Source organism: Sphaeramia orbicularis, chromosome 1 (genome assembly GCF_902148855.1).
Source record: "Sphaeramia orbicularis chromosome 1, fSphaOr1.1, whole genome shotgun sequence".
Taxonomy (NCBI): domain Eukaryota; kingdom Metazoa; phylum Chordata; class Actinopteri; order Kurtiformes; family Apogonidae; genus Sphaeramia; species Sphaeramia orbicularis.
Window position 1 is genome coordinate 18,825,728 of NC_043957.1, and position 20,564 is coordinate 18,846,291.

General features: G+C 35.2%; 1 protein-coding gene and 1 long non-coding RNA gene across 2 annotated transcripts in view; one reads left to right on the forward strand and one right to left on the reverse strand.

Annotated features, from left to right (window-relative positions):
• Positions 1 to 20,564, reverse strand: part of mslnb (mesothelin b) — a 77,694-nt gene that overhangs the window by 11,961 nt on the left and 45,169 nt on the right. Inside the window, exons 59-79 of the mRNA XM_030126689.1 lie at positions 19,728 to 19,939; positions 18,355 to 18,458; positions 17,337 to 17,455; positions 17,084 to 17,239; positions 16,031 to 16,245; positions 15,860 to 15,945; positions 14,153 to 14,289; positions 13,937 to 14,062; positions 12,166 to 12,356; positions 11,983 to 12,071; positions 10,101 to 10,228; positions 9,855 to 9,982; positions 8,632 to 8,749; positions 7,194 to 7,406; positions 5,722 to 5,892; positions 4,295 to 4,441; positions 4,146 to 4,210; positions 3,928 to 4,051; positions 2,340 to 2,425; positions 1,765 to 1,894; positions 231 to 421 (exon numbers count right to left, since the gene is read on the reverse strand). Of these exons, the coding sequence (XP_029982549.1) occupies positions 231 to 421; positions 1,765 to 1,894; positions 2,340 to 2,425; positions 3,928 to 4,051; positions 4,146 to 4,210; positions 4,295 to 4,441; positions 5,722 to 5,892; positions 7,194 to 7,406; positions 8,632 to 8,749; positions 9,855 to 9,982; positions 10,101 to 10,228; positions 11,983 to 12,071; positions 12,166 to 12,356; positions 13,937 to 14,062; positions 14,153 to 14,289; positions 15,860 to 15,945; positions 16,031 to 16,245; positions 17,084 to 17,239; positions 17,337 to 17,455; positions 18,355 to 18,458; positions 19,728 to 19,939 (2,936 nt within the window). The remainder of the gene's footprint in view (positions 1 to 230; positions 422 to 1,764; positions 1,895 to 2,339; positions 2,426 to 3,927; positions 4,052 to 4,145; positions 4,211 to 4,294; positions 4,442 to 5,721; positions 5,893 to 7,193; positions 7,407 to 8,631; positions 8,750 to 9,854; positions 9,983 to 10,100; positions 10,229 to 11,982; positions 12,072 to 12,165; positions 12,357 to 13,936; positions 14,063 to 14,152; positions 14,290 to 15,859; positions 15,946 to 16,030; positions 16,246 to 17,083; positions 17,240 to 17,336; positions 17,456 to 18,354; positions 18,459 to 19,727; positions 19,940 to 20,564) is intronic.
• On the forward strand, positions 66 to 20,524 carry LOC115414058 (uncharacterized). The gene is made up of 3 exons (XR_003934557.1): positions 66 to 159; positions 17,524 to 17,537; positions 20,514 to 20,524. It is a non-coding gene; the product is annotated as an uncharacterized LOC115414058 (long non-coding RNA).

Here is a 20,564-nt window from a genome sequence, read left to right on the forward strand (position 1 = left end):
TATTCAAATCTTTTTATCTCTTTTTAAAATTTGTTTATTTTTTTTTATTTTTTTAATGCGTAGCATTTAACAAGGTGAGAGAGAAACAGTATGTCTATTCTCAGTATGTCCTATGCATCTAATGAATTGACATAAAACATCTTTGAATCTTTGAATCTGGTACAAAAACAACAAGCTGACTGTTGTAATCTATTACTAAGATATTATTTTCTTGGGTGTTGGTGACTTACCTATACTTCGTTCTCCCGCTCACCAGCAGAGTTTCAACAGCGGTTGCTTGAGCGTTGCTGAGTTCGGGACAGTTGTTTAGTTTCTCCAAGATTGACGGATCAGAGTTTTCAATATAGGCACCGTCCAGGGTGCAGCACATGTTTCCCAACACTGATATATTATCCTCAGTCAAGCTGGTGTTTGTTATACCCTTCAAGACATGCACATATACATCATTAAACATCTTAGTTCAGTTTGATTTTCTTTAAATACATCAAATTAACAAAGAAGAATCGTCTTTGCAAGCTCATTATCAACAAATAGCACGGTGTTAGTATGATTTATGATTTATTAATCTTGATTTGATAAAATATTTGAGTTTTTTCTCATATACTGTATGTGTGACTTTAATCTTGTGAGTTTTTTCTTAAAATATAGAAATAGGACCTCTTGCTTTTCACAAAAGAGAAAATCTAATGTCAACTTATCTTTCTACATACATGTAAGAATGGCTTCTGGATCTAAAATTAACCTTAAAAAGTGCTTTTATGTTGGTGGAGCTCTTTGGGTTACATTTAAACGCTCTAAAAATCTATTTGTTTTCACTGAGTCTGGCATAAATTAAAATAAATCTACCTTTTTGGAGACGCCAACATTGAATCCGTTTATGTGACCATAAAAATCCAATAACTGGGAGTAATCAGATAATGGCAACAGTCTGATGTGTTGTGTTTACATGCACTTCAGAAATACCATCAGTGAAACAACCTGGTTTAGATGTTTTAGTCCAGTATCAGATTTCTTTCATATGTACATTCTGATGGTGGAATCAAACCTCCTATTATCATCTTCTGCTCACGTTTGACTATGTCACTTCCGTTTTCTATGATTTGTTTTTTCTTAAAGAAGAAGATGTTAAAGAATGAAACACATCAGATTAACAGGTATACATGCATGAATTCATTGGAGTACTGGGGAGATCCAGCTGTGTTAATCTGGTCTCATAATCAGATTACTGCTGCTCTTTGATAAAGCTGTTTACATGATCAGTCAAATAATGTGATAACTCCAGAAATCAATAACGATCAGAGTATTAGTGTGAATATAAACGGACTCACTGATTTAGTTTTGTTGGGTTCATGTTAACAGTCCATGTTCTTTCTCGACTGTTTCAGTATAAAGCGACATCTGACTAAACTCACACAACTATTTTGACAACTATCTGAGAACCAGGCTGAATTTAGCAGATGGCTAAACTGAGTCCAGTGTGGCTATTTGATATTTTAACCTCTTAAGACCCAGGAAATGTCAGCAAAGTACAAGCTTTTTTTGTTTTTTATTGAATAAGTACCTATATTGGAAACATCATGATGCAACAGTTTTTTCAGATGCAGTTTTTAAAATGTTTATGGAATGTCCTTTGTGGTGGACAGTTTTCTTTTCTTTTTGTTTTTTTGGATAAAGTTGTGAAACTCTCGTCTACAAATGTGGACAGAAAACCCATAGCTGGGTCTTAGGAGGTTAAAAAAGAATTATTTTGTACTTTTGACTCACCAAGCAGCTCCGTGCGTTGTCAAACAGAGCGGTTCGTTTGTAGCTGAGGACGTTGGAGAAGACGGAGAAATCTGCATCTGACAGCTGTTCAAAATACGACCTGCACTTGCTCTGTGGAACCAGGGAGTAACTGTGGACACAACAAGGACACAAAACGACTCACTGAGGCGGCAGCTTTCCAAACAAATCTTCATCTTTATCTTCATCCAACACCCGCACCTCCAGATTTAGCAGCATGTTTTACCCAAGTGCAATACGGGTACTGAACACATTGCAGTGGCAAGACCTCAAATAAGGATATATATTTAACATATATCCTTAGTGTCCAACCAGGGTGAAAGTGCAATATATATTTATCTCTACTGTTTCTTGGTTGGATGACATGCTGGTTTTTATTCTCTCTATATATTTACACTTTTCTTTTCTTTTAAACTGTTTTGCACTAAACACCACTAGAGAGTTGTCTCTTTTAATTTCGTTGTACATATGTATAATGACAATAAAAACATTCTATTCTATTCTATTCTATTCTATTCTATTCTATTCTATTCTAATAAACATGATCCTGAACTTACTCGTAATACAGCAGCACGTCTTGAGGGAAGAGTTCAAAGCTGGTGACGTCGGAGTCACCTCTGATGTAGTTGTACATGCAGGTCAACTGTTGATGAAACACACATGCTGTTATCAGAACCTCTGCTGCACTCAGACATTTAAATGCTCTTAACCCTTAGTAAGGCACTCATAGAAATACTCTGAAATTCACATTTTCAACCTTAGTGTGTTATTGAAGGACATAAGACTTACTTGAAGAATTACTTTTGTGAAATGTTTCAAATTTCTTTATTGTCATGTAGAAAATCAAGGTCAATGAAGTTACCATATTTGGTTCCTTTACCATATGTGGCAAAAAAAAAAGAAATAAAAAATCAAAGTAGTATATATAAAAAATGATTGTATGGTATTTTAGAACACTGGACCACCATAACTGCTAATCCAGACCCCTGTTCACATCTACATTCTCCCTTTGAACATCATTCCTTCCATTAGTACCATTACTTCATGGTACCTAACAAAGCAGGAACACTCACTGTTCATGCAGAGGTGGACCTTACAGACCCTGTAGACCACATTGCACCTGAGATTGTTGACTCACTGTCCTCACTGGAATTGTTGCTGTCACTGTCTTGCAGTGTATGTGGAAATGACCAGAAATAGTCACTTGCCTGATAAAGGGTTAAATGTGCAGTGTGAAGGACTAGCGCACGAGTGTCAAACATATTGTTGTTTTTTTTGCACAATCTTTAAGCTACACATTTTCTTTTTCTTTATCCTGTTGCTGCTTTGACCCATGAATTTTCCTGTCGTGAGATCAATAAAGTTTCATCTTTTGTGTGTCCTTATAATAATAATATTATACAAAAGTGGTGCCAGGGACAACAAACCCTGCCCCTCGCACGTATTGTAGCTTATTTTGGCATCGATCCAGCTGATGTCATCATGTCTATGCATGTGCTGATGTCAGCATATCAATTGCCTCTATATATGTGCCAAGTTTGAAGTAAATTGACACAAAATTGTTGTTTTTATAGACATGTGAAATCCCGCCCATTACAAGTAAATGGGAGAAAAAAAAAAAGATGTTGAAAATTTGAACTTTGACCTACTTTTCCCAAAATGTAATCACATCTATTCTGGGTCACTGGCAATCTATAAACCTAATTTGGTATGAATGAATTGGTATGCTGCTACAGACATTTGAAATTTTGCCTATTATTAGTAAATGGGGAAAAAAAAGATTTGAAAAATTCATTAAAAAATTTGAACTTTGACCTACTTTTCCAAAAATATAATGAGATCTAGCAATATACTGTAAATAGGGTCACTAGCAATATATAAACCAAATTTGGTGGGAATTCAACCAATAGTTTTGCTGCTAGAGTGTTAACAAACAAACAACAAGACAAAGAAACAAACCGAACCAACAACAGTACCCCTTGCCTCCCCTTAGGGGGCTGGGGTAATAATATATTTTGTTTCCACCGTATCAGTGGTTTTTCTGTTCTGATTCAAGTGCTTGGAAATAGAATCTTCTACACCTGGTTTTAACTAAAATCCGTGCTGTATTATCAAATTTTTTTTTTACATCCCCCTCTCTCTCACCTGAGTTTCCACCAGGGTGACCTTATTCTTCCTGCGACAGGCTTTGATCAGTCTCTTGATTTGCACCTCCTGGATAGTCCTCACTGCAGTGCATGTGAACCCTTGAAGCACTGAGGACGACAAACTGCAAATATACACACAAACGTTGTAACCATGAACATATTAAATCATACACACATTTCCTGTTTCATGTAAAGCCACTTTTTATGAAATCTTACTTGGCGGTTCCTCCCACAGCTGAGGTCGCATTTTCTACAGCAACAACACCAAAGAACAGCTCAACCTAAGAGAAAATACATGGTGTTTTATACCATTCAAAACATGGGGAAGTAAAAAACATTGTGCATTTCACTGTGTTTGTCTTTACCTGTTGGCGTTTCCATTTCTTTTTGTTGATCTTGAGGAAGTTGCTGGTACCCGAGAAGCCCAGCAGCGAAGCCCGAGGGATCTCAGAGGCCAAATCATCAGGGACGTTGTCAACAATCACTTCACTGTTTTCATTTATTTTAACAATCTGAGAAACAAAGTGCCACGTTTGTTAATACTCATGATGGTAAAGCCCTCTAAAAATTTCACAATAGTAAATATAACTGAAGTGAATTTAATCAAATTTGCCTTAAACTTGATTGAAAATGTAATAAAACCTAATAATGGAATAAAATGTTGTCATTGTAAAATAACAGTTACACTTATAATGAAACAGGTTTTAAAAACTGATGAAGTGATTGTTTTACTGAATGATTTAATGGTAATTAAAGTACTGTAAGGGTACAACAATAAACATTATTTGATGCTTTGAAAACCATTAACAATAGTTGATAATTAATGGATAAATAATTTCAGTACAAGCTAGTAACACTTAATACTTACATTTTAATTGTATTAATATATACTGACCTGTGCAATTTCTGTTGTGCATTGTTGCTTAGTGTTTATTACAGTTTATCCAGTGTGAAATGCTTATTTATTGTTGTTACTTTAGTTTTTTATTATTTCTACTACTACTAATAATAATAATAATGATAATGATAATCCCAAATAGGGTATAAGAAAGCAAAATCCATCTTATCTGATTGTTCTCATCCTTTACATCAATATATACAGTTTCTTCTGATTTCTTCCACTAACAAATACAAACATTATTTTTAGTTTCACTAAATTTGAGCAGTGCTGCTGAAGTTCATGAGTTAGCTATAGGCTAATGGGTGAACCTTATTATAAAGTGTTTTCTCATATTTATTTATACACCATACATACAGTATTTTAAAGATGCTATTAACATTGCTAAAACTAGACTCATTTGTTAATTGTTTATTTATACTTATTACTGGATGAACAAATGCTAATTAATGCCCCCTTATTGTAGAGTAATAACAAAAATGCTAAAATTGAATGCTTTTTTCATGTTTGGAAATAATAATAATAATAATAATAATAATAATAATAATAATAATAATAATTTTGTTTATGTAGCACTTTTTAAAACAGCAATTCTATAAAGTGCTTTGACAGCAAATGAGAAATGTCATCAATTAATCAAATGATAATGAATAAAGCTTAGATCATAACTGGGAAAAACTGTCAAAAAACATAATACAGGTAAATATAAAATTACAGTAGGAGTAATTAACTTAGATCATAATTTAAAAAGCAAAAAATAAATAAGCTTAATGTCATTACAGTCTATTAAACTGTCTCACATCATTGGTTCAATTGTCTGGAGGTTATTATTACATTATTGGCTGTTATTTGTCATTGAGGGTTTTGTGAATGAGATGAAAAAGCAGGTGTTACCATAGCAACAAAAGTTTGCTGTATGATCTGTGGAGCAGATATCAAGTGTGTAACGAACGCATTATTTCCGCCTGCATTTAGAAGCTGGGAGCCGCTGATGTTGATGATGACTGATGACGGAACGCCCCCAATGAGAGAGCCCAGCATGAGCAAAGACGATGCGTTGTTGATCTGGTGGGATGAAAAAAAAAAACAGTGAGAACATAACTTTGGTTTTTGGGTTTTTTTAAGCTGGGATGTGTCCAGACCATGAAAGTTAAACTCATTTTAGTTCAGTAGGTCCACATTCCCCCAAATCAGAGGGTCAGACCAGTAAAATAATAACATAATAACCTAAAAATAATGATGCAAAATGTTCTTGTTGCTTCAGTGAGAAAAAAGTAAAATTATATTATGAAAATACGAATAGCATGAACAACCATGAACAACCTGAAATTTCTTAAGAAAAATAAATGCAATTTCTATAATATTATGTATCATCTTAACGTTTCCACATGTGCATTATAACTTATAAATACACAAAACATTAAGGAACAGGCAGAATATTATTCAAATTGCACTTTTTTTTTCTTAAGACATTTCAGGTTGTTCATGTTTATTCAAGTTATCCACATTTTATCACGAAAGGATAGTTTGTCAATGTAAATATTTTCATAATGTAATTTTGCTTTTTCACATTAAATCAAGAACAAAGTTGGCATTTTTCAATATTCATAGGTTATTCCAATTTAATTTAACTGATCTGACCTACTTGAGATCAAATTTTCTTCAGAGATTTCATTATTTTCATAGGTTAGTCATCTTTTTCTGAAAGGATATTTAATGTTAAGACTTCTGGATAACAAGATTAAAAACTGTGAAGACTGAGTACATGGATCCAAATAACTTCACTGCCGGAAATAGCCAAACAGTTAGTTTGGTTTCTTTAAATTTCTTTAAATGTTTACATATTTCTTATTTAATTTTGTTGGTAACAGTAATGTTTACATTACGGTTAAATGAGTCTGGCAAATTATATTTAGAGCAGGCGGGGTTGCCTTAGGTTATATATGGCGGTTGCGACCTATTCTAATCAACCTGTTCATTGATCTGTTCCCCATCGACAGGAGCACACAGCCCACTGGTATGTAACGAACATTTAATAAATGCAAACATTTTCATGATGTGACTTTACTTTTGTAATTTTTCACTTTAAGAATAGAGGGGAAAAAATTGGGTTATTCAGCTAACTATTTATTATTATAAGTTATTCTGATCGTCAACCCACTTAAGATCATATTGGTCTGTATGTGGCCCCTGAACTAAAATGATTTTAACATCCTTGATTATTAATATTTTCAGTGTAATTTTTGCACTTCACATATTCATCAGATGGGCCGGAATGGACCCTTTGGTGGGCAGGTTTTGATCCACGGGCCGTATGTTTGACACTCCTGGTCCAGACACAACCCTCACAAGGAGAACAAAGTTACCGTCATTGTGGTCATCAGAATCCGGATAATGGCCTTTGCTTGGCCTTCATTCCAGTCTGTAACGCGGCTGAGTATGCTGAGGGAAGCCATCAGGTCTTTAGCTTTGATCATGTTAATCTGACCGGTGGAAAGGCCGTTGCTTTCCATTCCAAGGGCGGAGATGGTAGAGGAGTCAATGTTGTCACCAAAGTTCCCTGACAAAGCAGCAGCGACCTACAGGAACGACAGAAATAAATGCAAATGTACTTAGGTGCATTTAGATTTGTGAGGACACACAAAAAACATCCACTGTATTTGACTAATAAAACTGTCAGAAAAAAAAAAAAAAAATTCTGTGACCCGTCTTGTCTGAAACCATGAGTTATTTTCCAGAGATGGGTAGTATGTCAGTTAAAACATTTCGGGTTCAGGTTTCTGTATTCGCACCTGTAGGTAAATTGATTTTACAGTATAGAAGAAAGAGAGTTCGGCTCATATACAATAAACAATAAATACAATAAATTAAAATACTGTTGACGGCTCTCTTTCTAAAATCAATAATTCCATCATTTGTTCATTTCAATACGTATTATTTTAGAGTTTTCATGTAACTTGCATTTTGGTAGGCTGAAAAAATAAGTTATAATTTCTAAATAAATATGCTGAGGGCTTGTACTTGTGTATATAAAAAAGTTAAATATCCATAAGATCCAGGAGAATTGAAGAAATGGAATACTAAATTCATACTACACACATATTCATGTATTTTCACAATAGGACAAAAAGGATTGTCATGTTTTCCATTATTTAAGAGTGAGCTTTTTGCATCTACAGAGGCAGAAAAAACAGTTTAAGGAGTGTGTTATGTTCCTACAGTAGCTCACAATTCACAGCTTGTTCTCCTTTTTTATGTCATAGAATCCAGTAGTAATGTGTATTATAGCTGCTTATGATGTCTGAGTAAATCTCTCCTCAACTAAAAAGCCAGAATGGCTCTAATTAGGATTTTTCACTGACAGGAGAAGGTAGAGCATTTTCATTTGGTTGCAATGTGTAACTTCACCATTAGGTGTCACTATATCACACACTTACAAACAACTTTGCCCAGTCATTGGTAAAACACACATTTTTCTTTTATCCTGCTGAAATTATACAACATGTACACATATGTTTGTCAGTTTAAAAGATAATTTAACTAGTAATGATATCATTTTTTGTAAGACTATATCAGGAAATATGTCAACAGAAAGACTATTCACAATTCATGTCATCATTACCTCTCTCTACATAGTCTCTTTATTTTATTTTATTTTATTTGACCCTTGAATATCTAATGCTATTTAAAAACCAATTTTGATGTATTTGTCCTCTTCTCTGGTTGTTTCTCAATTTTTTTTCTTTCATTTCTTTCAAACCTTAGAAACACTTACTCGCTAGAATAAAATGTTTCTTTTCTTACCTGTGGGTCCAGGTCTGTACACAGCATGGTCAGGTTGGACAGAATTTCTAAACTTTGTGCTGCTGTCAGTTGCATAAAGGCTGGACCAGGAGCAACACAGCGACATATCAGAGGAAGTCTGCAGAGAGAATGGATCACACACAAGCCTTACAGCAACGTTCATGTATGTGACGATGACTGAGGGGTTCAGAGTTGTAGTAAATTATTTTGTTTGTTTAAATTATGAATGTTAAACTCATTTCAGTTCAGGGGCCACACGCAGACTGATTTGATCCTGTCACGGTCTATGCCAGTGCTCCTCCCTCTCTATTTCATTCATTATCAGACCCACCTGTTGTGCGCCGCACGGCTGCAGATCATCATCATCAAGCTTATTTAAGGCGTGGTCATGCAGTCGTGCGGCGCTGGTCCATTATCTTCTCCATCCGCTCCATAACCCGGACATTAACCCCTTTCGGACTCTGACTACAATTCAGGTTTTTGTTTTTCCCATGTTTAAGTTTTGATTTGTGATTTCTGTTAATCCCTTACAAATGTTTAATTTGTGTTTTGTTAAATAAACCCATTTTTTCCCTTCAGCACCGTGCATTTGAGTCCACCCCTTTACCACCTTTGTGTCACATCTCAAATGAATCAAACCACTAAAATAATAGCATAGAAACCTATAAATAGTGACAACTCCAAATTTTTCTTTGTCTTAGTACAAAAAAGGAAAATTACACTGCGATCATGTTTATATTGACAAACTATCCTTTCACAAAAAAATGTGAATAATCATGAACAACCTTAAATTTAAAATCAGTTTACGTCTCATCTTAGCATTTACACATGTGCATTATAACTCACAGATCATAGCTGATTTACAAAGACACAAAACATTTAATAACAGGCATAATGGTGTTAAAATTGCACTTATTTTTCTTATGAAATTAAATTTTGTTTATAGGTTATTTGCATTTTTGGTGAAAGGATAGTTTGTAAATGTAGACATTTTCATAATGTGATTTTACTTTTGTAATTTTTTAATCAAAACATAAAAACATTTGATTTGTTATTATTTATAGGTTTTTATGGAGATCAAATTGGTCTGTATGTGGCCCCTGAACTAAAATGAATTGATTCATATCTTCAGTGTAAATCATCCTGAGGGGCCAGATTGGATCCTTAGGCGGGCTGGTTTTGGCCCATGAACCATATGTTTGAGACCCCTGGTTTAGACTCACATTAAGGGATTGAAGTTGCTGTCCTGTAGATAAATGAGCTCCGTGTAGTAGTTGGTGAGGTTCAGAGGTAAGGAGGAGTGGTTGAGGAGAGCGATGTTTGCAGGGTTGACGGTGAACACTTGGATCACCTACAGACAACATATGCACGTGTGATTTATCCACTTATCTAACAGTGATAAAGTATCACAGTCCCTCCAGTGGACTCAATGTTAGCTGAGGTTTTCTAAATAACATTCAGTTCAGTACCCCTGAAGATCCAAGCATCAGCAGATCCTCCAGAGTGAGAAACTGAAAGAAGAATCCAATGTACTCAGCAAACCAGGCAGTGGAGTTCAGCTCTGGATCAGTGGCATTGTAACACCTTGGGTTGGAAGCTACAATGAAATATTAAAAACAGAGAAGAAGAGACATGTTTTTCTGGGAAAATCAGGCATTCCAAAGCTTTGAGACCAGCCCTGTTTCTGCAAAACATAGTTCTAAACAGTAGCAATACCACAATCTTGCAAAGTTACAATCAATGTTAACATGAACCCCCTTTCCACCACAGGAACTTTAACTGTAAATGGGATATTGAAAAACCTTGACGAATCTCCACTGAAAGGACATGTTCTGGTATCCTATTTGTTTTTGTGGGTGTGTCTGGCTCAGTAAAATGTATAATTATGTCAAGAAAATAATTTTGGACCAAGTTCAGTGATGCATATCTCAGTTGCTGAAGCAAAACAGTAATATCAAGCATCTCCAAAATGGATCCCTTTTAGCCTGATAATGTCTGTAATTCTAAGTCTGGAACTCTTTTGTATTAATAGTGACATGATTTACTCAACTGGAAAGGAGTTCCATTAAAGCAACAAATTCTTATGATCATAATCACAATAGAACATTTGTAAATAAGACATGTTTAGGTGATCAGTTGGGATGTTCCATTCACTTCTGCATGTAATGTATAATTTTTAAACCTTCTTAGTTTGCCTTCAAATTGAACATCTTGCCCTCCTCATAGACTCTAAAGCTTGATATATTTCATGTAGAAATACAGTGTGTTTAACATATAATAGAATCTACAAGGTGGGTAAGAATGTTCTTTTAGATTTTAAAAGTCAAACCTAATGATTTTGCTGTATTTTACATGATATTCAAATGAGTTCAGGTCAAAAGTCATGTCTGGTCATTCTATGGAGCTGGATATGTATTAAAGGCACTATTTAAGTATTATTTGCATGAATAATATATAAGTTGATGAAACTGCAAAAGAGCTTTGATGTGATTTTTAGGAAATATTGATGGTGCAAGGTGATGGCAGATGGGGGTGAGTTCAGCTGCAGCTGTAGCAGCATCTGGAGGTTTAGATAGTTCTAGAATATTAATGTATGGCATCAAAAGATGGATTCTTATTGGAATCAAATATTCAACTATTTCTGAGTAAGTCTATGAAAGCAGGCCAGGTAAGTACAGAAACAATACAAACCCTCACCTGGATAAAAAAAAAAAAACTTTCTCTCAACCCTAAACTTTCCCTGAGAAAAGTTCCTGGTAGGGGGGTGGGACTTGGGGGTGGGGCTCTGCGCTGAAAAATGTTGATTGGTGGAACACACTTGCAGCATTCCACACTTACATGGACCCACAATGTTTAATCCAAGGACATCTGAAAACTTGTTTTTTCCATTCCTACAAGTTTCACTTTGTTTGTGTTTGGAAAATGGAGCAAAAGAAGAGAAGCTACGAGAAGTGTACAGACGACGAAGTCCATTTGATGAATACGCTCATTTGAGCTTTTGTGCGTATTTGTGTTGCTCCTACAAGTGCATTGTAATCATCTGTCTGTCCATCTGAACACACTAGTGTATTCAGTGAATACAATTAAAACAGCCTGGACCCTGTCGAACATATTTGCCAAATATATTGAAAAGAAATTCAGCGGGACTTTGAGTCAGTGATTCAAAACAGCTGATCTTGATTTTAATAAATTTTCCAGAACTTTGAGGTGCGGCGAAAACCACACAGATTACCAAGAATACTTTTACCCAGGTAAATAAGTTCCTGGTCATAAAAGTTCCTGAGAATGTTGGTGGAAAAGGAACTATTGCCATTCATTATAACATGGTCTCTCTGTACTTTGAAAGCTGACCTGAGGTGAGGTACACTCTGATCGTATCAAACATATCTCGACTAACAAAGTCTGCAGCAGTATAGTTGTAGTTGCCCATCACCGAGACCCTGAAAAAAAAAAAATTAAATCAGGTCGCATGATTAGAAAATATAAACAATGGGAGGTTATTAACAAATGGAGTGTTGTCAGAGGAAAACATACAGCTTTTGAAAGGCCAGACAGGATGCATTGTATGTGCTGCTCGGGCTGATCAGACTCTTGGTGAGGAAGGTCAGGTAGTGGCGGAGGCTTCGGTCAAACCATGCATTGACCTCTGACCTCTTGGTGCTGGTGAGAGCCATGGGCCAGACGCAAGGCAGTGTGGGCCTCTGTACATCCACCGGAAGATCCTCCTGAAATGGTATTATTATATAATCACTGTGTTTCAAGTAGGGTACACAATTTATTTTTTTATGGAGAAACGTAAAAGTTACATTCTAGCTGGGTCTACTTCTAGATTCTTTCACGTTACTAGTGGGGATATAGAAGATGAAAAGCAGTTTTTTGAAGTTTATCTTTTACATTAGAGCATAGGTCGACAACCTGTCCTATCTAAGGGGCCATTTCTGGACAGAAATTTAAAAAAAAACAAACAAAATCTGTTTTTAGCCAAAAGAAAAGAAAATTCTTAATACGTTTTACCTAAAAGTGGTGACTGTGAGAAGCTGTCATTTGTCAATACTGTGTTGTGCAATAAAAATTGTTTGTATGTGAAGGATTTCTTTGAAATGGACTATATAGATGAATATCTTCAGTGTCATAAATGAAAAATAAGTCCACTTTTGCTAATACTATTTCTATTTTTGGATTCACCTAGAGCACAGGTGTCAGACATGTGGCCCGGGGGCCAAAACCGGCCCTCCAAAAGGTCCAATTCAGCCCGTGGGATGTATTTGTGAAATGCACAAATTACACTTAAGATATTAATAATCAAGGATGTTAAAATCCTTTTAGGTCATTTCAGTCTAAAGTGGATCAGACCAGTAAAATATTATCATAATAACCTTTAAATAATGAAAACTGCAAATGTTCCTCTTTGTTTTAGTGTACACAAAAATGTTTACATTTACAGACTAGCCTTTTACAAAAAAATGCAAATAACATGAACAAATGTCTTCAGAGAAGTATGTGGAATTTTAATAATATTTTGCCTGTTACTAAATCTGTAAGTTGTGATGTGCTGTTATAAATAATAAACTAAGGTGTAATATTGTTAATGTTAACATAGCATGTTTTTTCTTAAGAATTTTCAGATTGTTCAAATTTGTTCATGTTATGTTCAAGTACACTTCGTATATGTAAACATTTTCATTATGGAATTTTACTTTTTTCACTCAAAAACATAGAGAAAACTTTGGAGTTGACATTATTTATAAGTTCTTATCCTATTATTTATATTATTTTACTGGTCTGGCTGACTTTATATCATAATAGGCTGTGTGTGGCCCCTGAACTAAAATGAGTTTGACACCCCTGAGCTAGAGTATGGTCTACATTTTACAATTGCATCACATTAGAATGACTTTATGGATGCAACAATAATAGTAAAATGTAAAAAAAAAAAAAAAAAAAAAAAAAAAAAAGCCACAGGGAGCCACTGAAAAATGACTAAAGAGCCATATGTGTCCCAGGAGCCACAGGTAACCCACTTGCATATTAGAGTGTCTTATATATAAAATATGTGAATGAAATAGAATATTAACTTGGTTTTACTTATTAATTCAGTTCAAGTTTATGTCATACAGTGTAGAAATGTTTAGGCCTCACACAAGAAACCACATAAGAACTAATTGTCTCTTAAATTTGTTTGTATCTTACATATTTTCACATTTTCTCATTCATAGATGTGTGGGGTTCACCACTGTTTTCTTATTTTTTGCTTTTTCTCCAGGTGTTTCCATTATGTTGCTATGTGTGAGTGTGCGTTACATACTTCCTCCAGGAATATCTGTGTCTTGTCGTAGTTGTGGTAGATCGCACAGAGCATTGCATCGTTATCTACGGTATCAGGACGACGGAGGAAAGCACCAAGATCTGATGGAGGCATCGAGTTCAGCAGCTGGAGACAAATCGAACATTAAACACATCATTATCTTCATCTGTGTCATCTTGTTATTTATGTGTTGCATTTTTCTGTCTGGACACAAACCAGAGGCATTCTGTCATGAGGCATCAGCGACACAAAGGAGGTCAGGTTGGGGAACTGAAATCCCATGAACTGGCTCTCCAGGAAACCATAGAAACTGTGGTTGTAGTTGTTACCGTAGCAACGGAGAGGCGTTCCTCCTACAATGGCAGAAAGAAAAAACTGTGACAGGTTGTAGACGATTTAAAAGACAGTGCCATAATTTTTCACATTGCAATAATTTGGTCCTTTTTTTTTTTTTTTTTTTTTTGAGAACGTTACACTTCTTTTACTCAGTTACATCAGTTTACAAATACATCACATGACTAAAGATGGAGACACTAACGCAAAATCACTATAAATTTAAAGCTACAATTCTTAAAATTTCGCCTTTATAACATTTATAAATTAACCCAACTATAATGAAAATGTGTATAAAGTGTAAATAATGTGTACTATAATGTGTGATATAATATTCCAAATGGGATTGCTATTTTGCTAAATGTTTTAGCTAAACAAGTTGTTCGAAGCTACTAGAAACAGCAATTTAACACAAAACAAGAGTTGATGGTCAGCTGCATCAACTGATCAGTTTGTTGATTCGTTTGGATCTGAACTAACATGTTAAACCCCAGACAAACAGCTGTAGACCATCTCTGTATATTTGACAGTATTTAATCACTGAAGTGTCTCATCAGTCTGTTATACACGTTTTAAAAATGTTGGTTTGATTTGGTACAAAGTGAAACTCCTTTTTGTCTCTACAGTGGAACCTTGCAGTAAAAGTGCACTGTAGTACGAGAAATTCACTTTAAGAGCCGCGGCTCTTGAGGATTTTTGTCTCGCAATACAAATGGAAATCCGCAGTATGAGCAAGTGTTCCTCCAACAGGTGTAGCCTAGCTCACTTTCAGGAGAACCAGCTTTCAGATGGAGGAGGAGATTAGGAAATTCCTGAATGAGGATAGTGTAGTGGAGGAGATGATCTCTACCAGGAAATTAAGACAGGTGTTGGCAAAGTGGAAAAAGGATTCTGATTTTGTTGAATAAAATCCTCCAGACAAATGCAGTTCAGGTCGTGCGGCTGCTTTATTTAATGACAGTGGTCTGGTATGGGGCATTTTCAGAACATTTTAAAAAACAGAACAGAGCAGATTTATCCAGATTAGGTTTTAAATGACATGACCTACAAGTGCAGACGGTGGTGAAGGTGAGGCCTAACTCTAAACCCTTACAAAAAGAATTTAGAGGTGGTTTTTGGGGGCTGTAACAGATAAATTATATTTCAAATAATTTCACTGGGGAAAATTGATTTGCAAAATGACTAAATCGCAAAACAAGCACAGAATGGAACAAATGAAATTCATACTGTGAGGTTCCACTGTATTTCTAATGAGTAAAACTTATTACCCCGCCCCCCGAAGGGAAGGCAAGGGGTATTGTTTTTGGTTTGTTTTGTTTCTTTGATTTTTAACAGAAAAACTATTGGTACAGTTCATACTAAATTGGGTTTATAGATTGTCAGTGACCCAGAATAAATGTGAATACATTTTGGGAAAAGTAGATCAAAATTACATTTTTTTTTTTAAATAAATTTTTAAAATCTTTTTTTTTTTTTTTTCCCCATTTACTTATAGTGGCTGAAATTTGTCTATGCTGTCTAGGTCTATGCTGACATCAGCACATGCATGGACATGATGACCTGTTTTCAGCTTTTATTTACTTGCTTTACCTTTAAGTGTCTCAATAATGTGGTCATGGATTTGCTTCTTTGTATCTTCACTCAGAGATGAAATAGTAGAATTCAGGACTTGTATTCTGAAACAGACATGACAAAGAAAACATTTTTTTTCTTTACTCTTAAAAACATGTGAAAACTTTTCTATTGTTGAAGCCTTCTTACCCCTGTTGTTCGGTACTGCAGTTTCTTCCTAAGAGAATGTTGAAGAATGGTGCGACCTGGTTTGAGTCCAGTCCAACCAGCAGGGGCCGCAGGCGGTTATGGAGCCACACTAACACAGCTGAGTCTCCCACTGAGTGATGGGAGAGGTTCCCTCGTTGGAACACAACTCCTAATATGGCTGACCTCACCATATGAGGAATCATGTTTTCATGACCCTGAAAGCAAACAAAGGAAGGTTCAGATAATTTAACAGCTTTAAGAACTAATTTATTTTCTCCATTTAGCAACATAAAAGTTATTTTGTATTTGGTGATAGTTCTGGTTCTTTTAGACATTTATTATTACTAGTGGTAATACAGACAATCAAAATGAATTTTGATTTTTGGAGTTTTTCTTTTGTAAAGAGTGTCTAATATATGACGCTAAAGAAATAGAATGTTACCTCAATTTTATTTTATTAACTCGGTTAAACTTTAAGTCACTCAGTACAAAAACATTTGACCCTCACACAAGAAACCATATGAGATCATTTTTTCTCTTATTTTTGTTCGTATCCTATATTCTCTTATTTTGTTAGTACCAATATATTTGTGAGATTCTCTAATGTTTTCTTATTTTGCTCTTACTCCATGTAAAATGAAGTTCTACCAGTGGTAAGGTGCATTTTACCAAGATAAGACAAAACATTACAGCCCAGGAGGCATTTGTTCTATGCACAGAAACACATAATACAATATAAACCAGATTATTTTATGTTTTAGAGGAATATCTATGATTGATGATTAAATTTATGGTTGACAAAATAATAATAACATTTTGGAACAGAAATAATAAAAACTAAAATATTATATTTTTGAAGTTTGTCCAAATCGAATGCAAACTTTTAGTGTATATTTGACATTAAAGAGTTAATGCAAACAAAACCATGTGTACTATAGTTTATTCCCTAATCCAATGAGAATCAAATCAACATGTGATATTAATAATGGAACCAGAACTTCTAAATTCTTATCAATTCCCATCCCTTGTAGTGTTTTTCTGAATCAGGCTCACCATGATGGCAGGTGAAAAGTCATCAAAAAAGGCAGCAAACAGGTTATTGGGTACATGATTCATCACCATGACGACCTGGGCAGGAGATGCCAGCTGATTGGGTGTTGAAGCCACCTCTGCTAGCTGTCGGACTGTCATTTGTTGCAGGGCTTCCATCTGTGTGCACATACACAACCACAAAGAATCAAAACAGAGGACACTGGGATGCAAATGAACAGTGTAAAGTAAGTTTGAACACAGGCAGAGGCAGTACCGCTGAAAAGTCAGGGTAGAGCTTCAGTAGGTCATTGAAGGTCACAAGATCAGAGAAAGCCCCCAAGTTCTTCTGCAGCCATACACCACTGTTGTTAATGTGCAAACTGCAGTAGGGGTCTGAAACAAAAAGACACAGGAAATCATCCAGATATCATTTAAATACATGACCCAGTGCATGTGCCGAGGCGTTTCATGTACTGTTTTTATCACCACAGTTTTCAGCACATATGGTAGTGGATATATGTATATAATACCTTTTTTCTCTTTTCCACTTCTGAAGGCAAACACGTCTGTTTTTCTATATTCTTCTTCTTATTTTTTTTTATTTTTGATATCTGCTTCTTTTAACTGTTTGCACCAACAGAACCAAGACAAATTCCTTGTAATGTAAAAATTACTTGGCAATAAATTTGATTTTGATTCTGATTCTGACATGCATTTTCATTAAAACACTGATAATCTATACAGTTCAGCATTGTGGAGGGAAAGTTTAACATTATGACCTCTCTGTGTGTTGGAAGCAACTGGTACCAAGGATGTTTTTCACATTTTTCATCTTTTTTCAGCTTCTTCACTGACTCTAAGAATTTATATGAACTTTGGGGGTGAGTGAGCTTCTTTACTCAGTGATGGATAATGATGATGCAGACTGTTATATAAATCAGTAGTCCAACTTTCTGACTGTTCTTCTCCTTTGCTGCAAAGAATTAAACCTCTCAAAGACAAACTCTTATGCTAAGACGGCATTTATTTCTCACCAATAGCAAATCAGGACATATAAATTTCCACAACAGGCATTTTATACTTTATCAGAAATTATAGAGTAGAGGTAGAAAGAGGCCAGGACCTAAACCTGGAACTGTTTATGACATTTGCGCTCATGTGATCTGCCCTAAGGAGTCAGCCTTCACCACTGTTCTGGGTATTACCAGTCAAATCCTCCTAGGTCACTATGATTTCTTCTCTCTTTTACAACCCACTACACCATTTTAATGACTGGAGTGTCAAGCTCTTACCTGCAGTGTCATTCCTGGTCAGGAAAACCTGAATGAAGTGTGTGTAGACGAGCATCTGTGTGGGCAGTGGCATATGTGACTTGAAACCACTCAAAATCTGCAAACTGAAGGGTCAGAAATTAGTAGAAGTGTTAAATTAAGGATCATAAATCAGGGGTGTCAAACATGCAGCCTGTGGGCCAAAAGGGTCCAATCCAGCCCATGAAATGAATTTGTGACAAGGTTATAATAGTTTGGGATTTTTCATTATAGTTTAGTTTTATTTAGTTTTGACTTTTTTGTCTCTAATTCAGTTCGTTTTAATTAGTTTATAGAGCAGGTTTGCTAGTTTTTATTAGCTTTTATTTTTTTCTAAATGCCTAGTTATAGTTTATTTTTAGTTTTTTCATATTTTTTATCTTCTTTGCTGTCATATTCACATCAATTCCATACAGGACTTTGCTGCTTTAGTCTCCATGTTTCCAGGTAGAGTGGGGACCAGAAGACGACTCTAAACCACAAGTGAACACAAGTGTCGGACTGTGAAGTGCCGTTTGGTGCCGCCAGATAAAATTGCTTGAGCAAAATAAATCGATTTCATATCAATCCAACATTGACAAAGACGAAAACGAATGGAATTTTATCTATAATTTCTATATGTTTTAGTTAGTTTTGTAAGCACACGATACAGTTTCAGTTAGTTATCGTTTTTTTCTTTTAATTATAGTTTTTATTTATTTCAGTTAACGGAAATGTTTTTTCAATTCTAGTTTTCGTCATTTCGTTAGTTTTCGTTAACGATAATAACCTTGATTTGTGAAATGTGAAATTTACACTGAAGATGCTAAGAATCAATGGTGTCAAAACCATTTTAGTTCAAAGGCCACATACAAACCAATATGACCTCAAGTGGATCAGACCAGCAAAATAATAGCATGATAACCTTATTTTTCATTTTAGATGTAAAAAAGTAAAATTGTGTCATCAAAATGTTTACGTTTACAGACTATCTTTTCACAAAAAATGAGAACATGAACATCCATGTACATCAAACGTTAATATTCAACCTGTTATGAAATGTTTTGTGTCTTTGTAGATCCACTGTGATCTGTCAGTTGTAATGCACATGTGTGAATGAGAAGCTGAGGCACAATATTGTTTGCATTTGCATGATCTGTACTTGTACTTGTTTGTGCTAAAACAAAGACAAACATTTGGAGTAATTATTTACATCTTACTGTGTTATTACTTGAAATCCAGTTGGGCTGTACATTTCCCTTGAACTAAAATGAGTTTGACACCCCTGTCTTACATAATGTGATGATGTCACAGTCAGAATTAGCCGTAGGATAGATGTGGTCCAGTCTGGTAGAGCCATAGTAAAGCTGACTTACATTTGCTGGTAGGTGCTGCAGTTCAGACCCCTTGTGGTAAGACATGACAGGAAGTCTTTGGAAACAGCAGGTAAGAACTGGCCAAGTCTGCGCTTGAACCACAACTTGATGATGGCAGGATGATTTAGGTTGGACACGCTGAAGGAATCCAGTCGGATTTCTCGAATAGCGTCCAAAACCAGTGATACAGCAGGTTGTGTGGGATCCAGCATCTACAAAACAGGTTTAAAGAAAACAAAGATACACTGAAGTTTTTGGTCTTTTTTTTGTTTCTTCTTCAGTCATGAGAGAATAAATCTGATTGGTTGGGAAAATTTCTGAACCACACAAGAGAAAGTATAATCCCTGTATTTTTTTTTTTCATCCAAACAGCAGAGAGCAAAGGGTAGATTATTATTTTAATTACAGATTTGTCAATTGGTTTTACTGTTAATCATAATAACCTTATAGAATTAGGTAGAATTACAGGATGGGGAAGCAAAATTTACAATATTTTGAGGCAGGGATTGAAAGACAGTGTATGACCAATTAGTTTATTGAAAGTCATGAGAATTTATTTGCCACAAGAAAATGTACATAATAGAAAATGTTTTTATTCTATGTGTCCTCCTTCTTTCTCAATAACTGCCTTCACACGCTTCCTAAAACTTGTGCAAGTGTTCCTCAAACATTGGGGTGACAACTTCTCCCATTCTTCTTTAACAGTATCTTTAAGAAAGTCGACATTGCTGTGTGATGTTCTATTGGTAGCATGTTCTAAAACACCCCAAACAGCAGAATCCAGAGGGTTTAGATCTGGGTTAGAAGGCGGCCATAAACATGATTCCAAAAAATTGC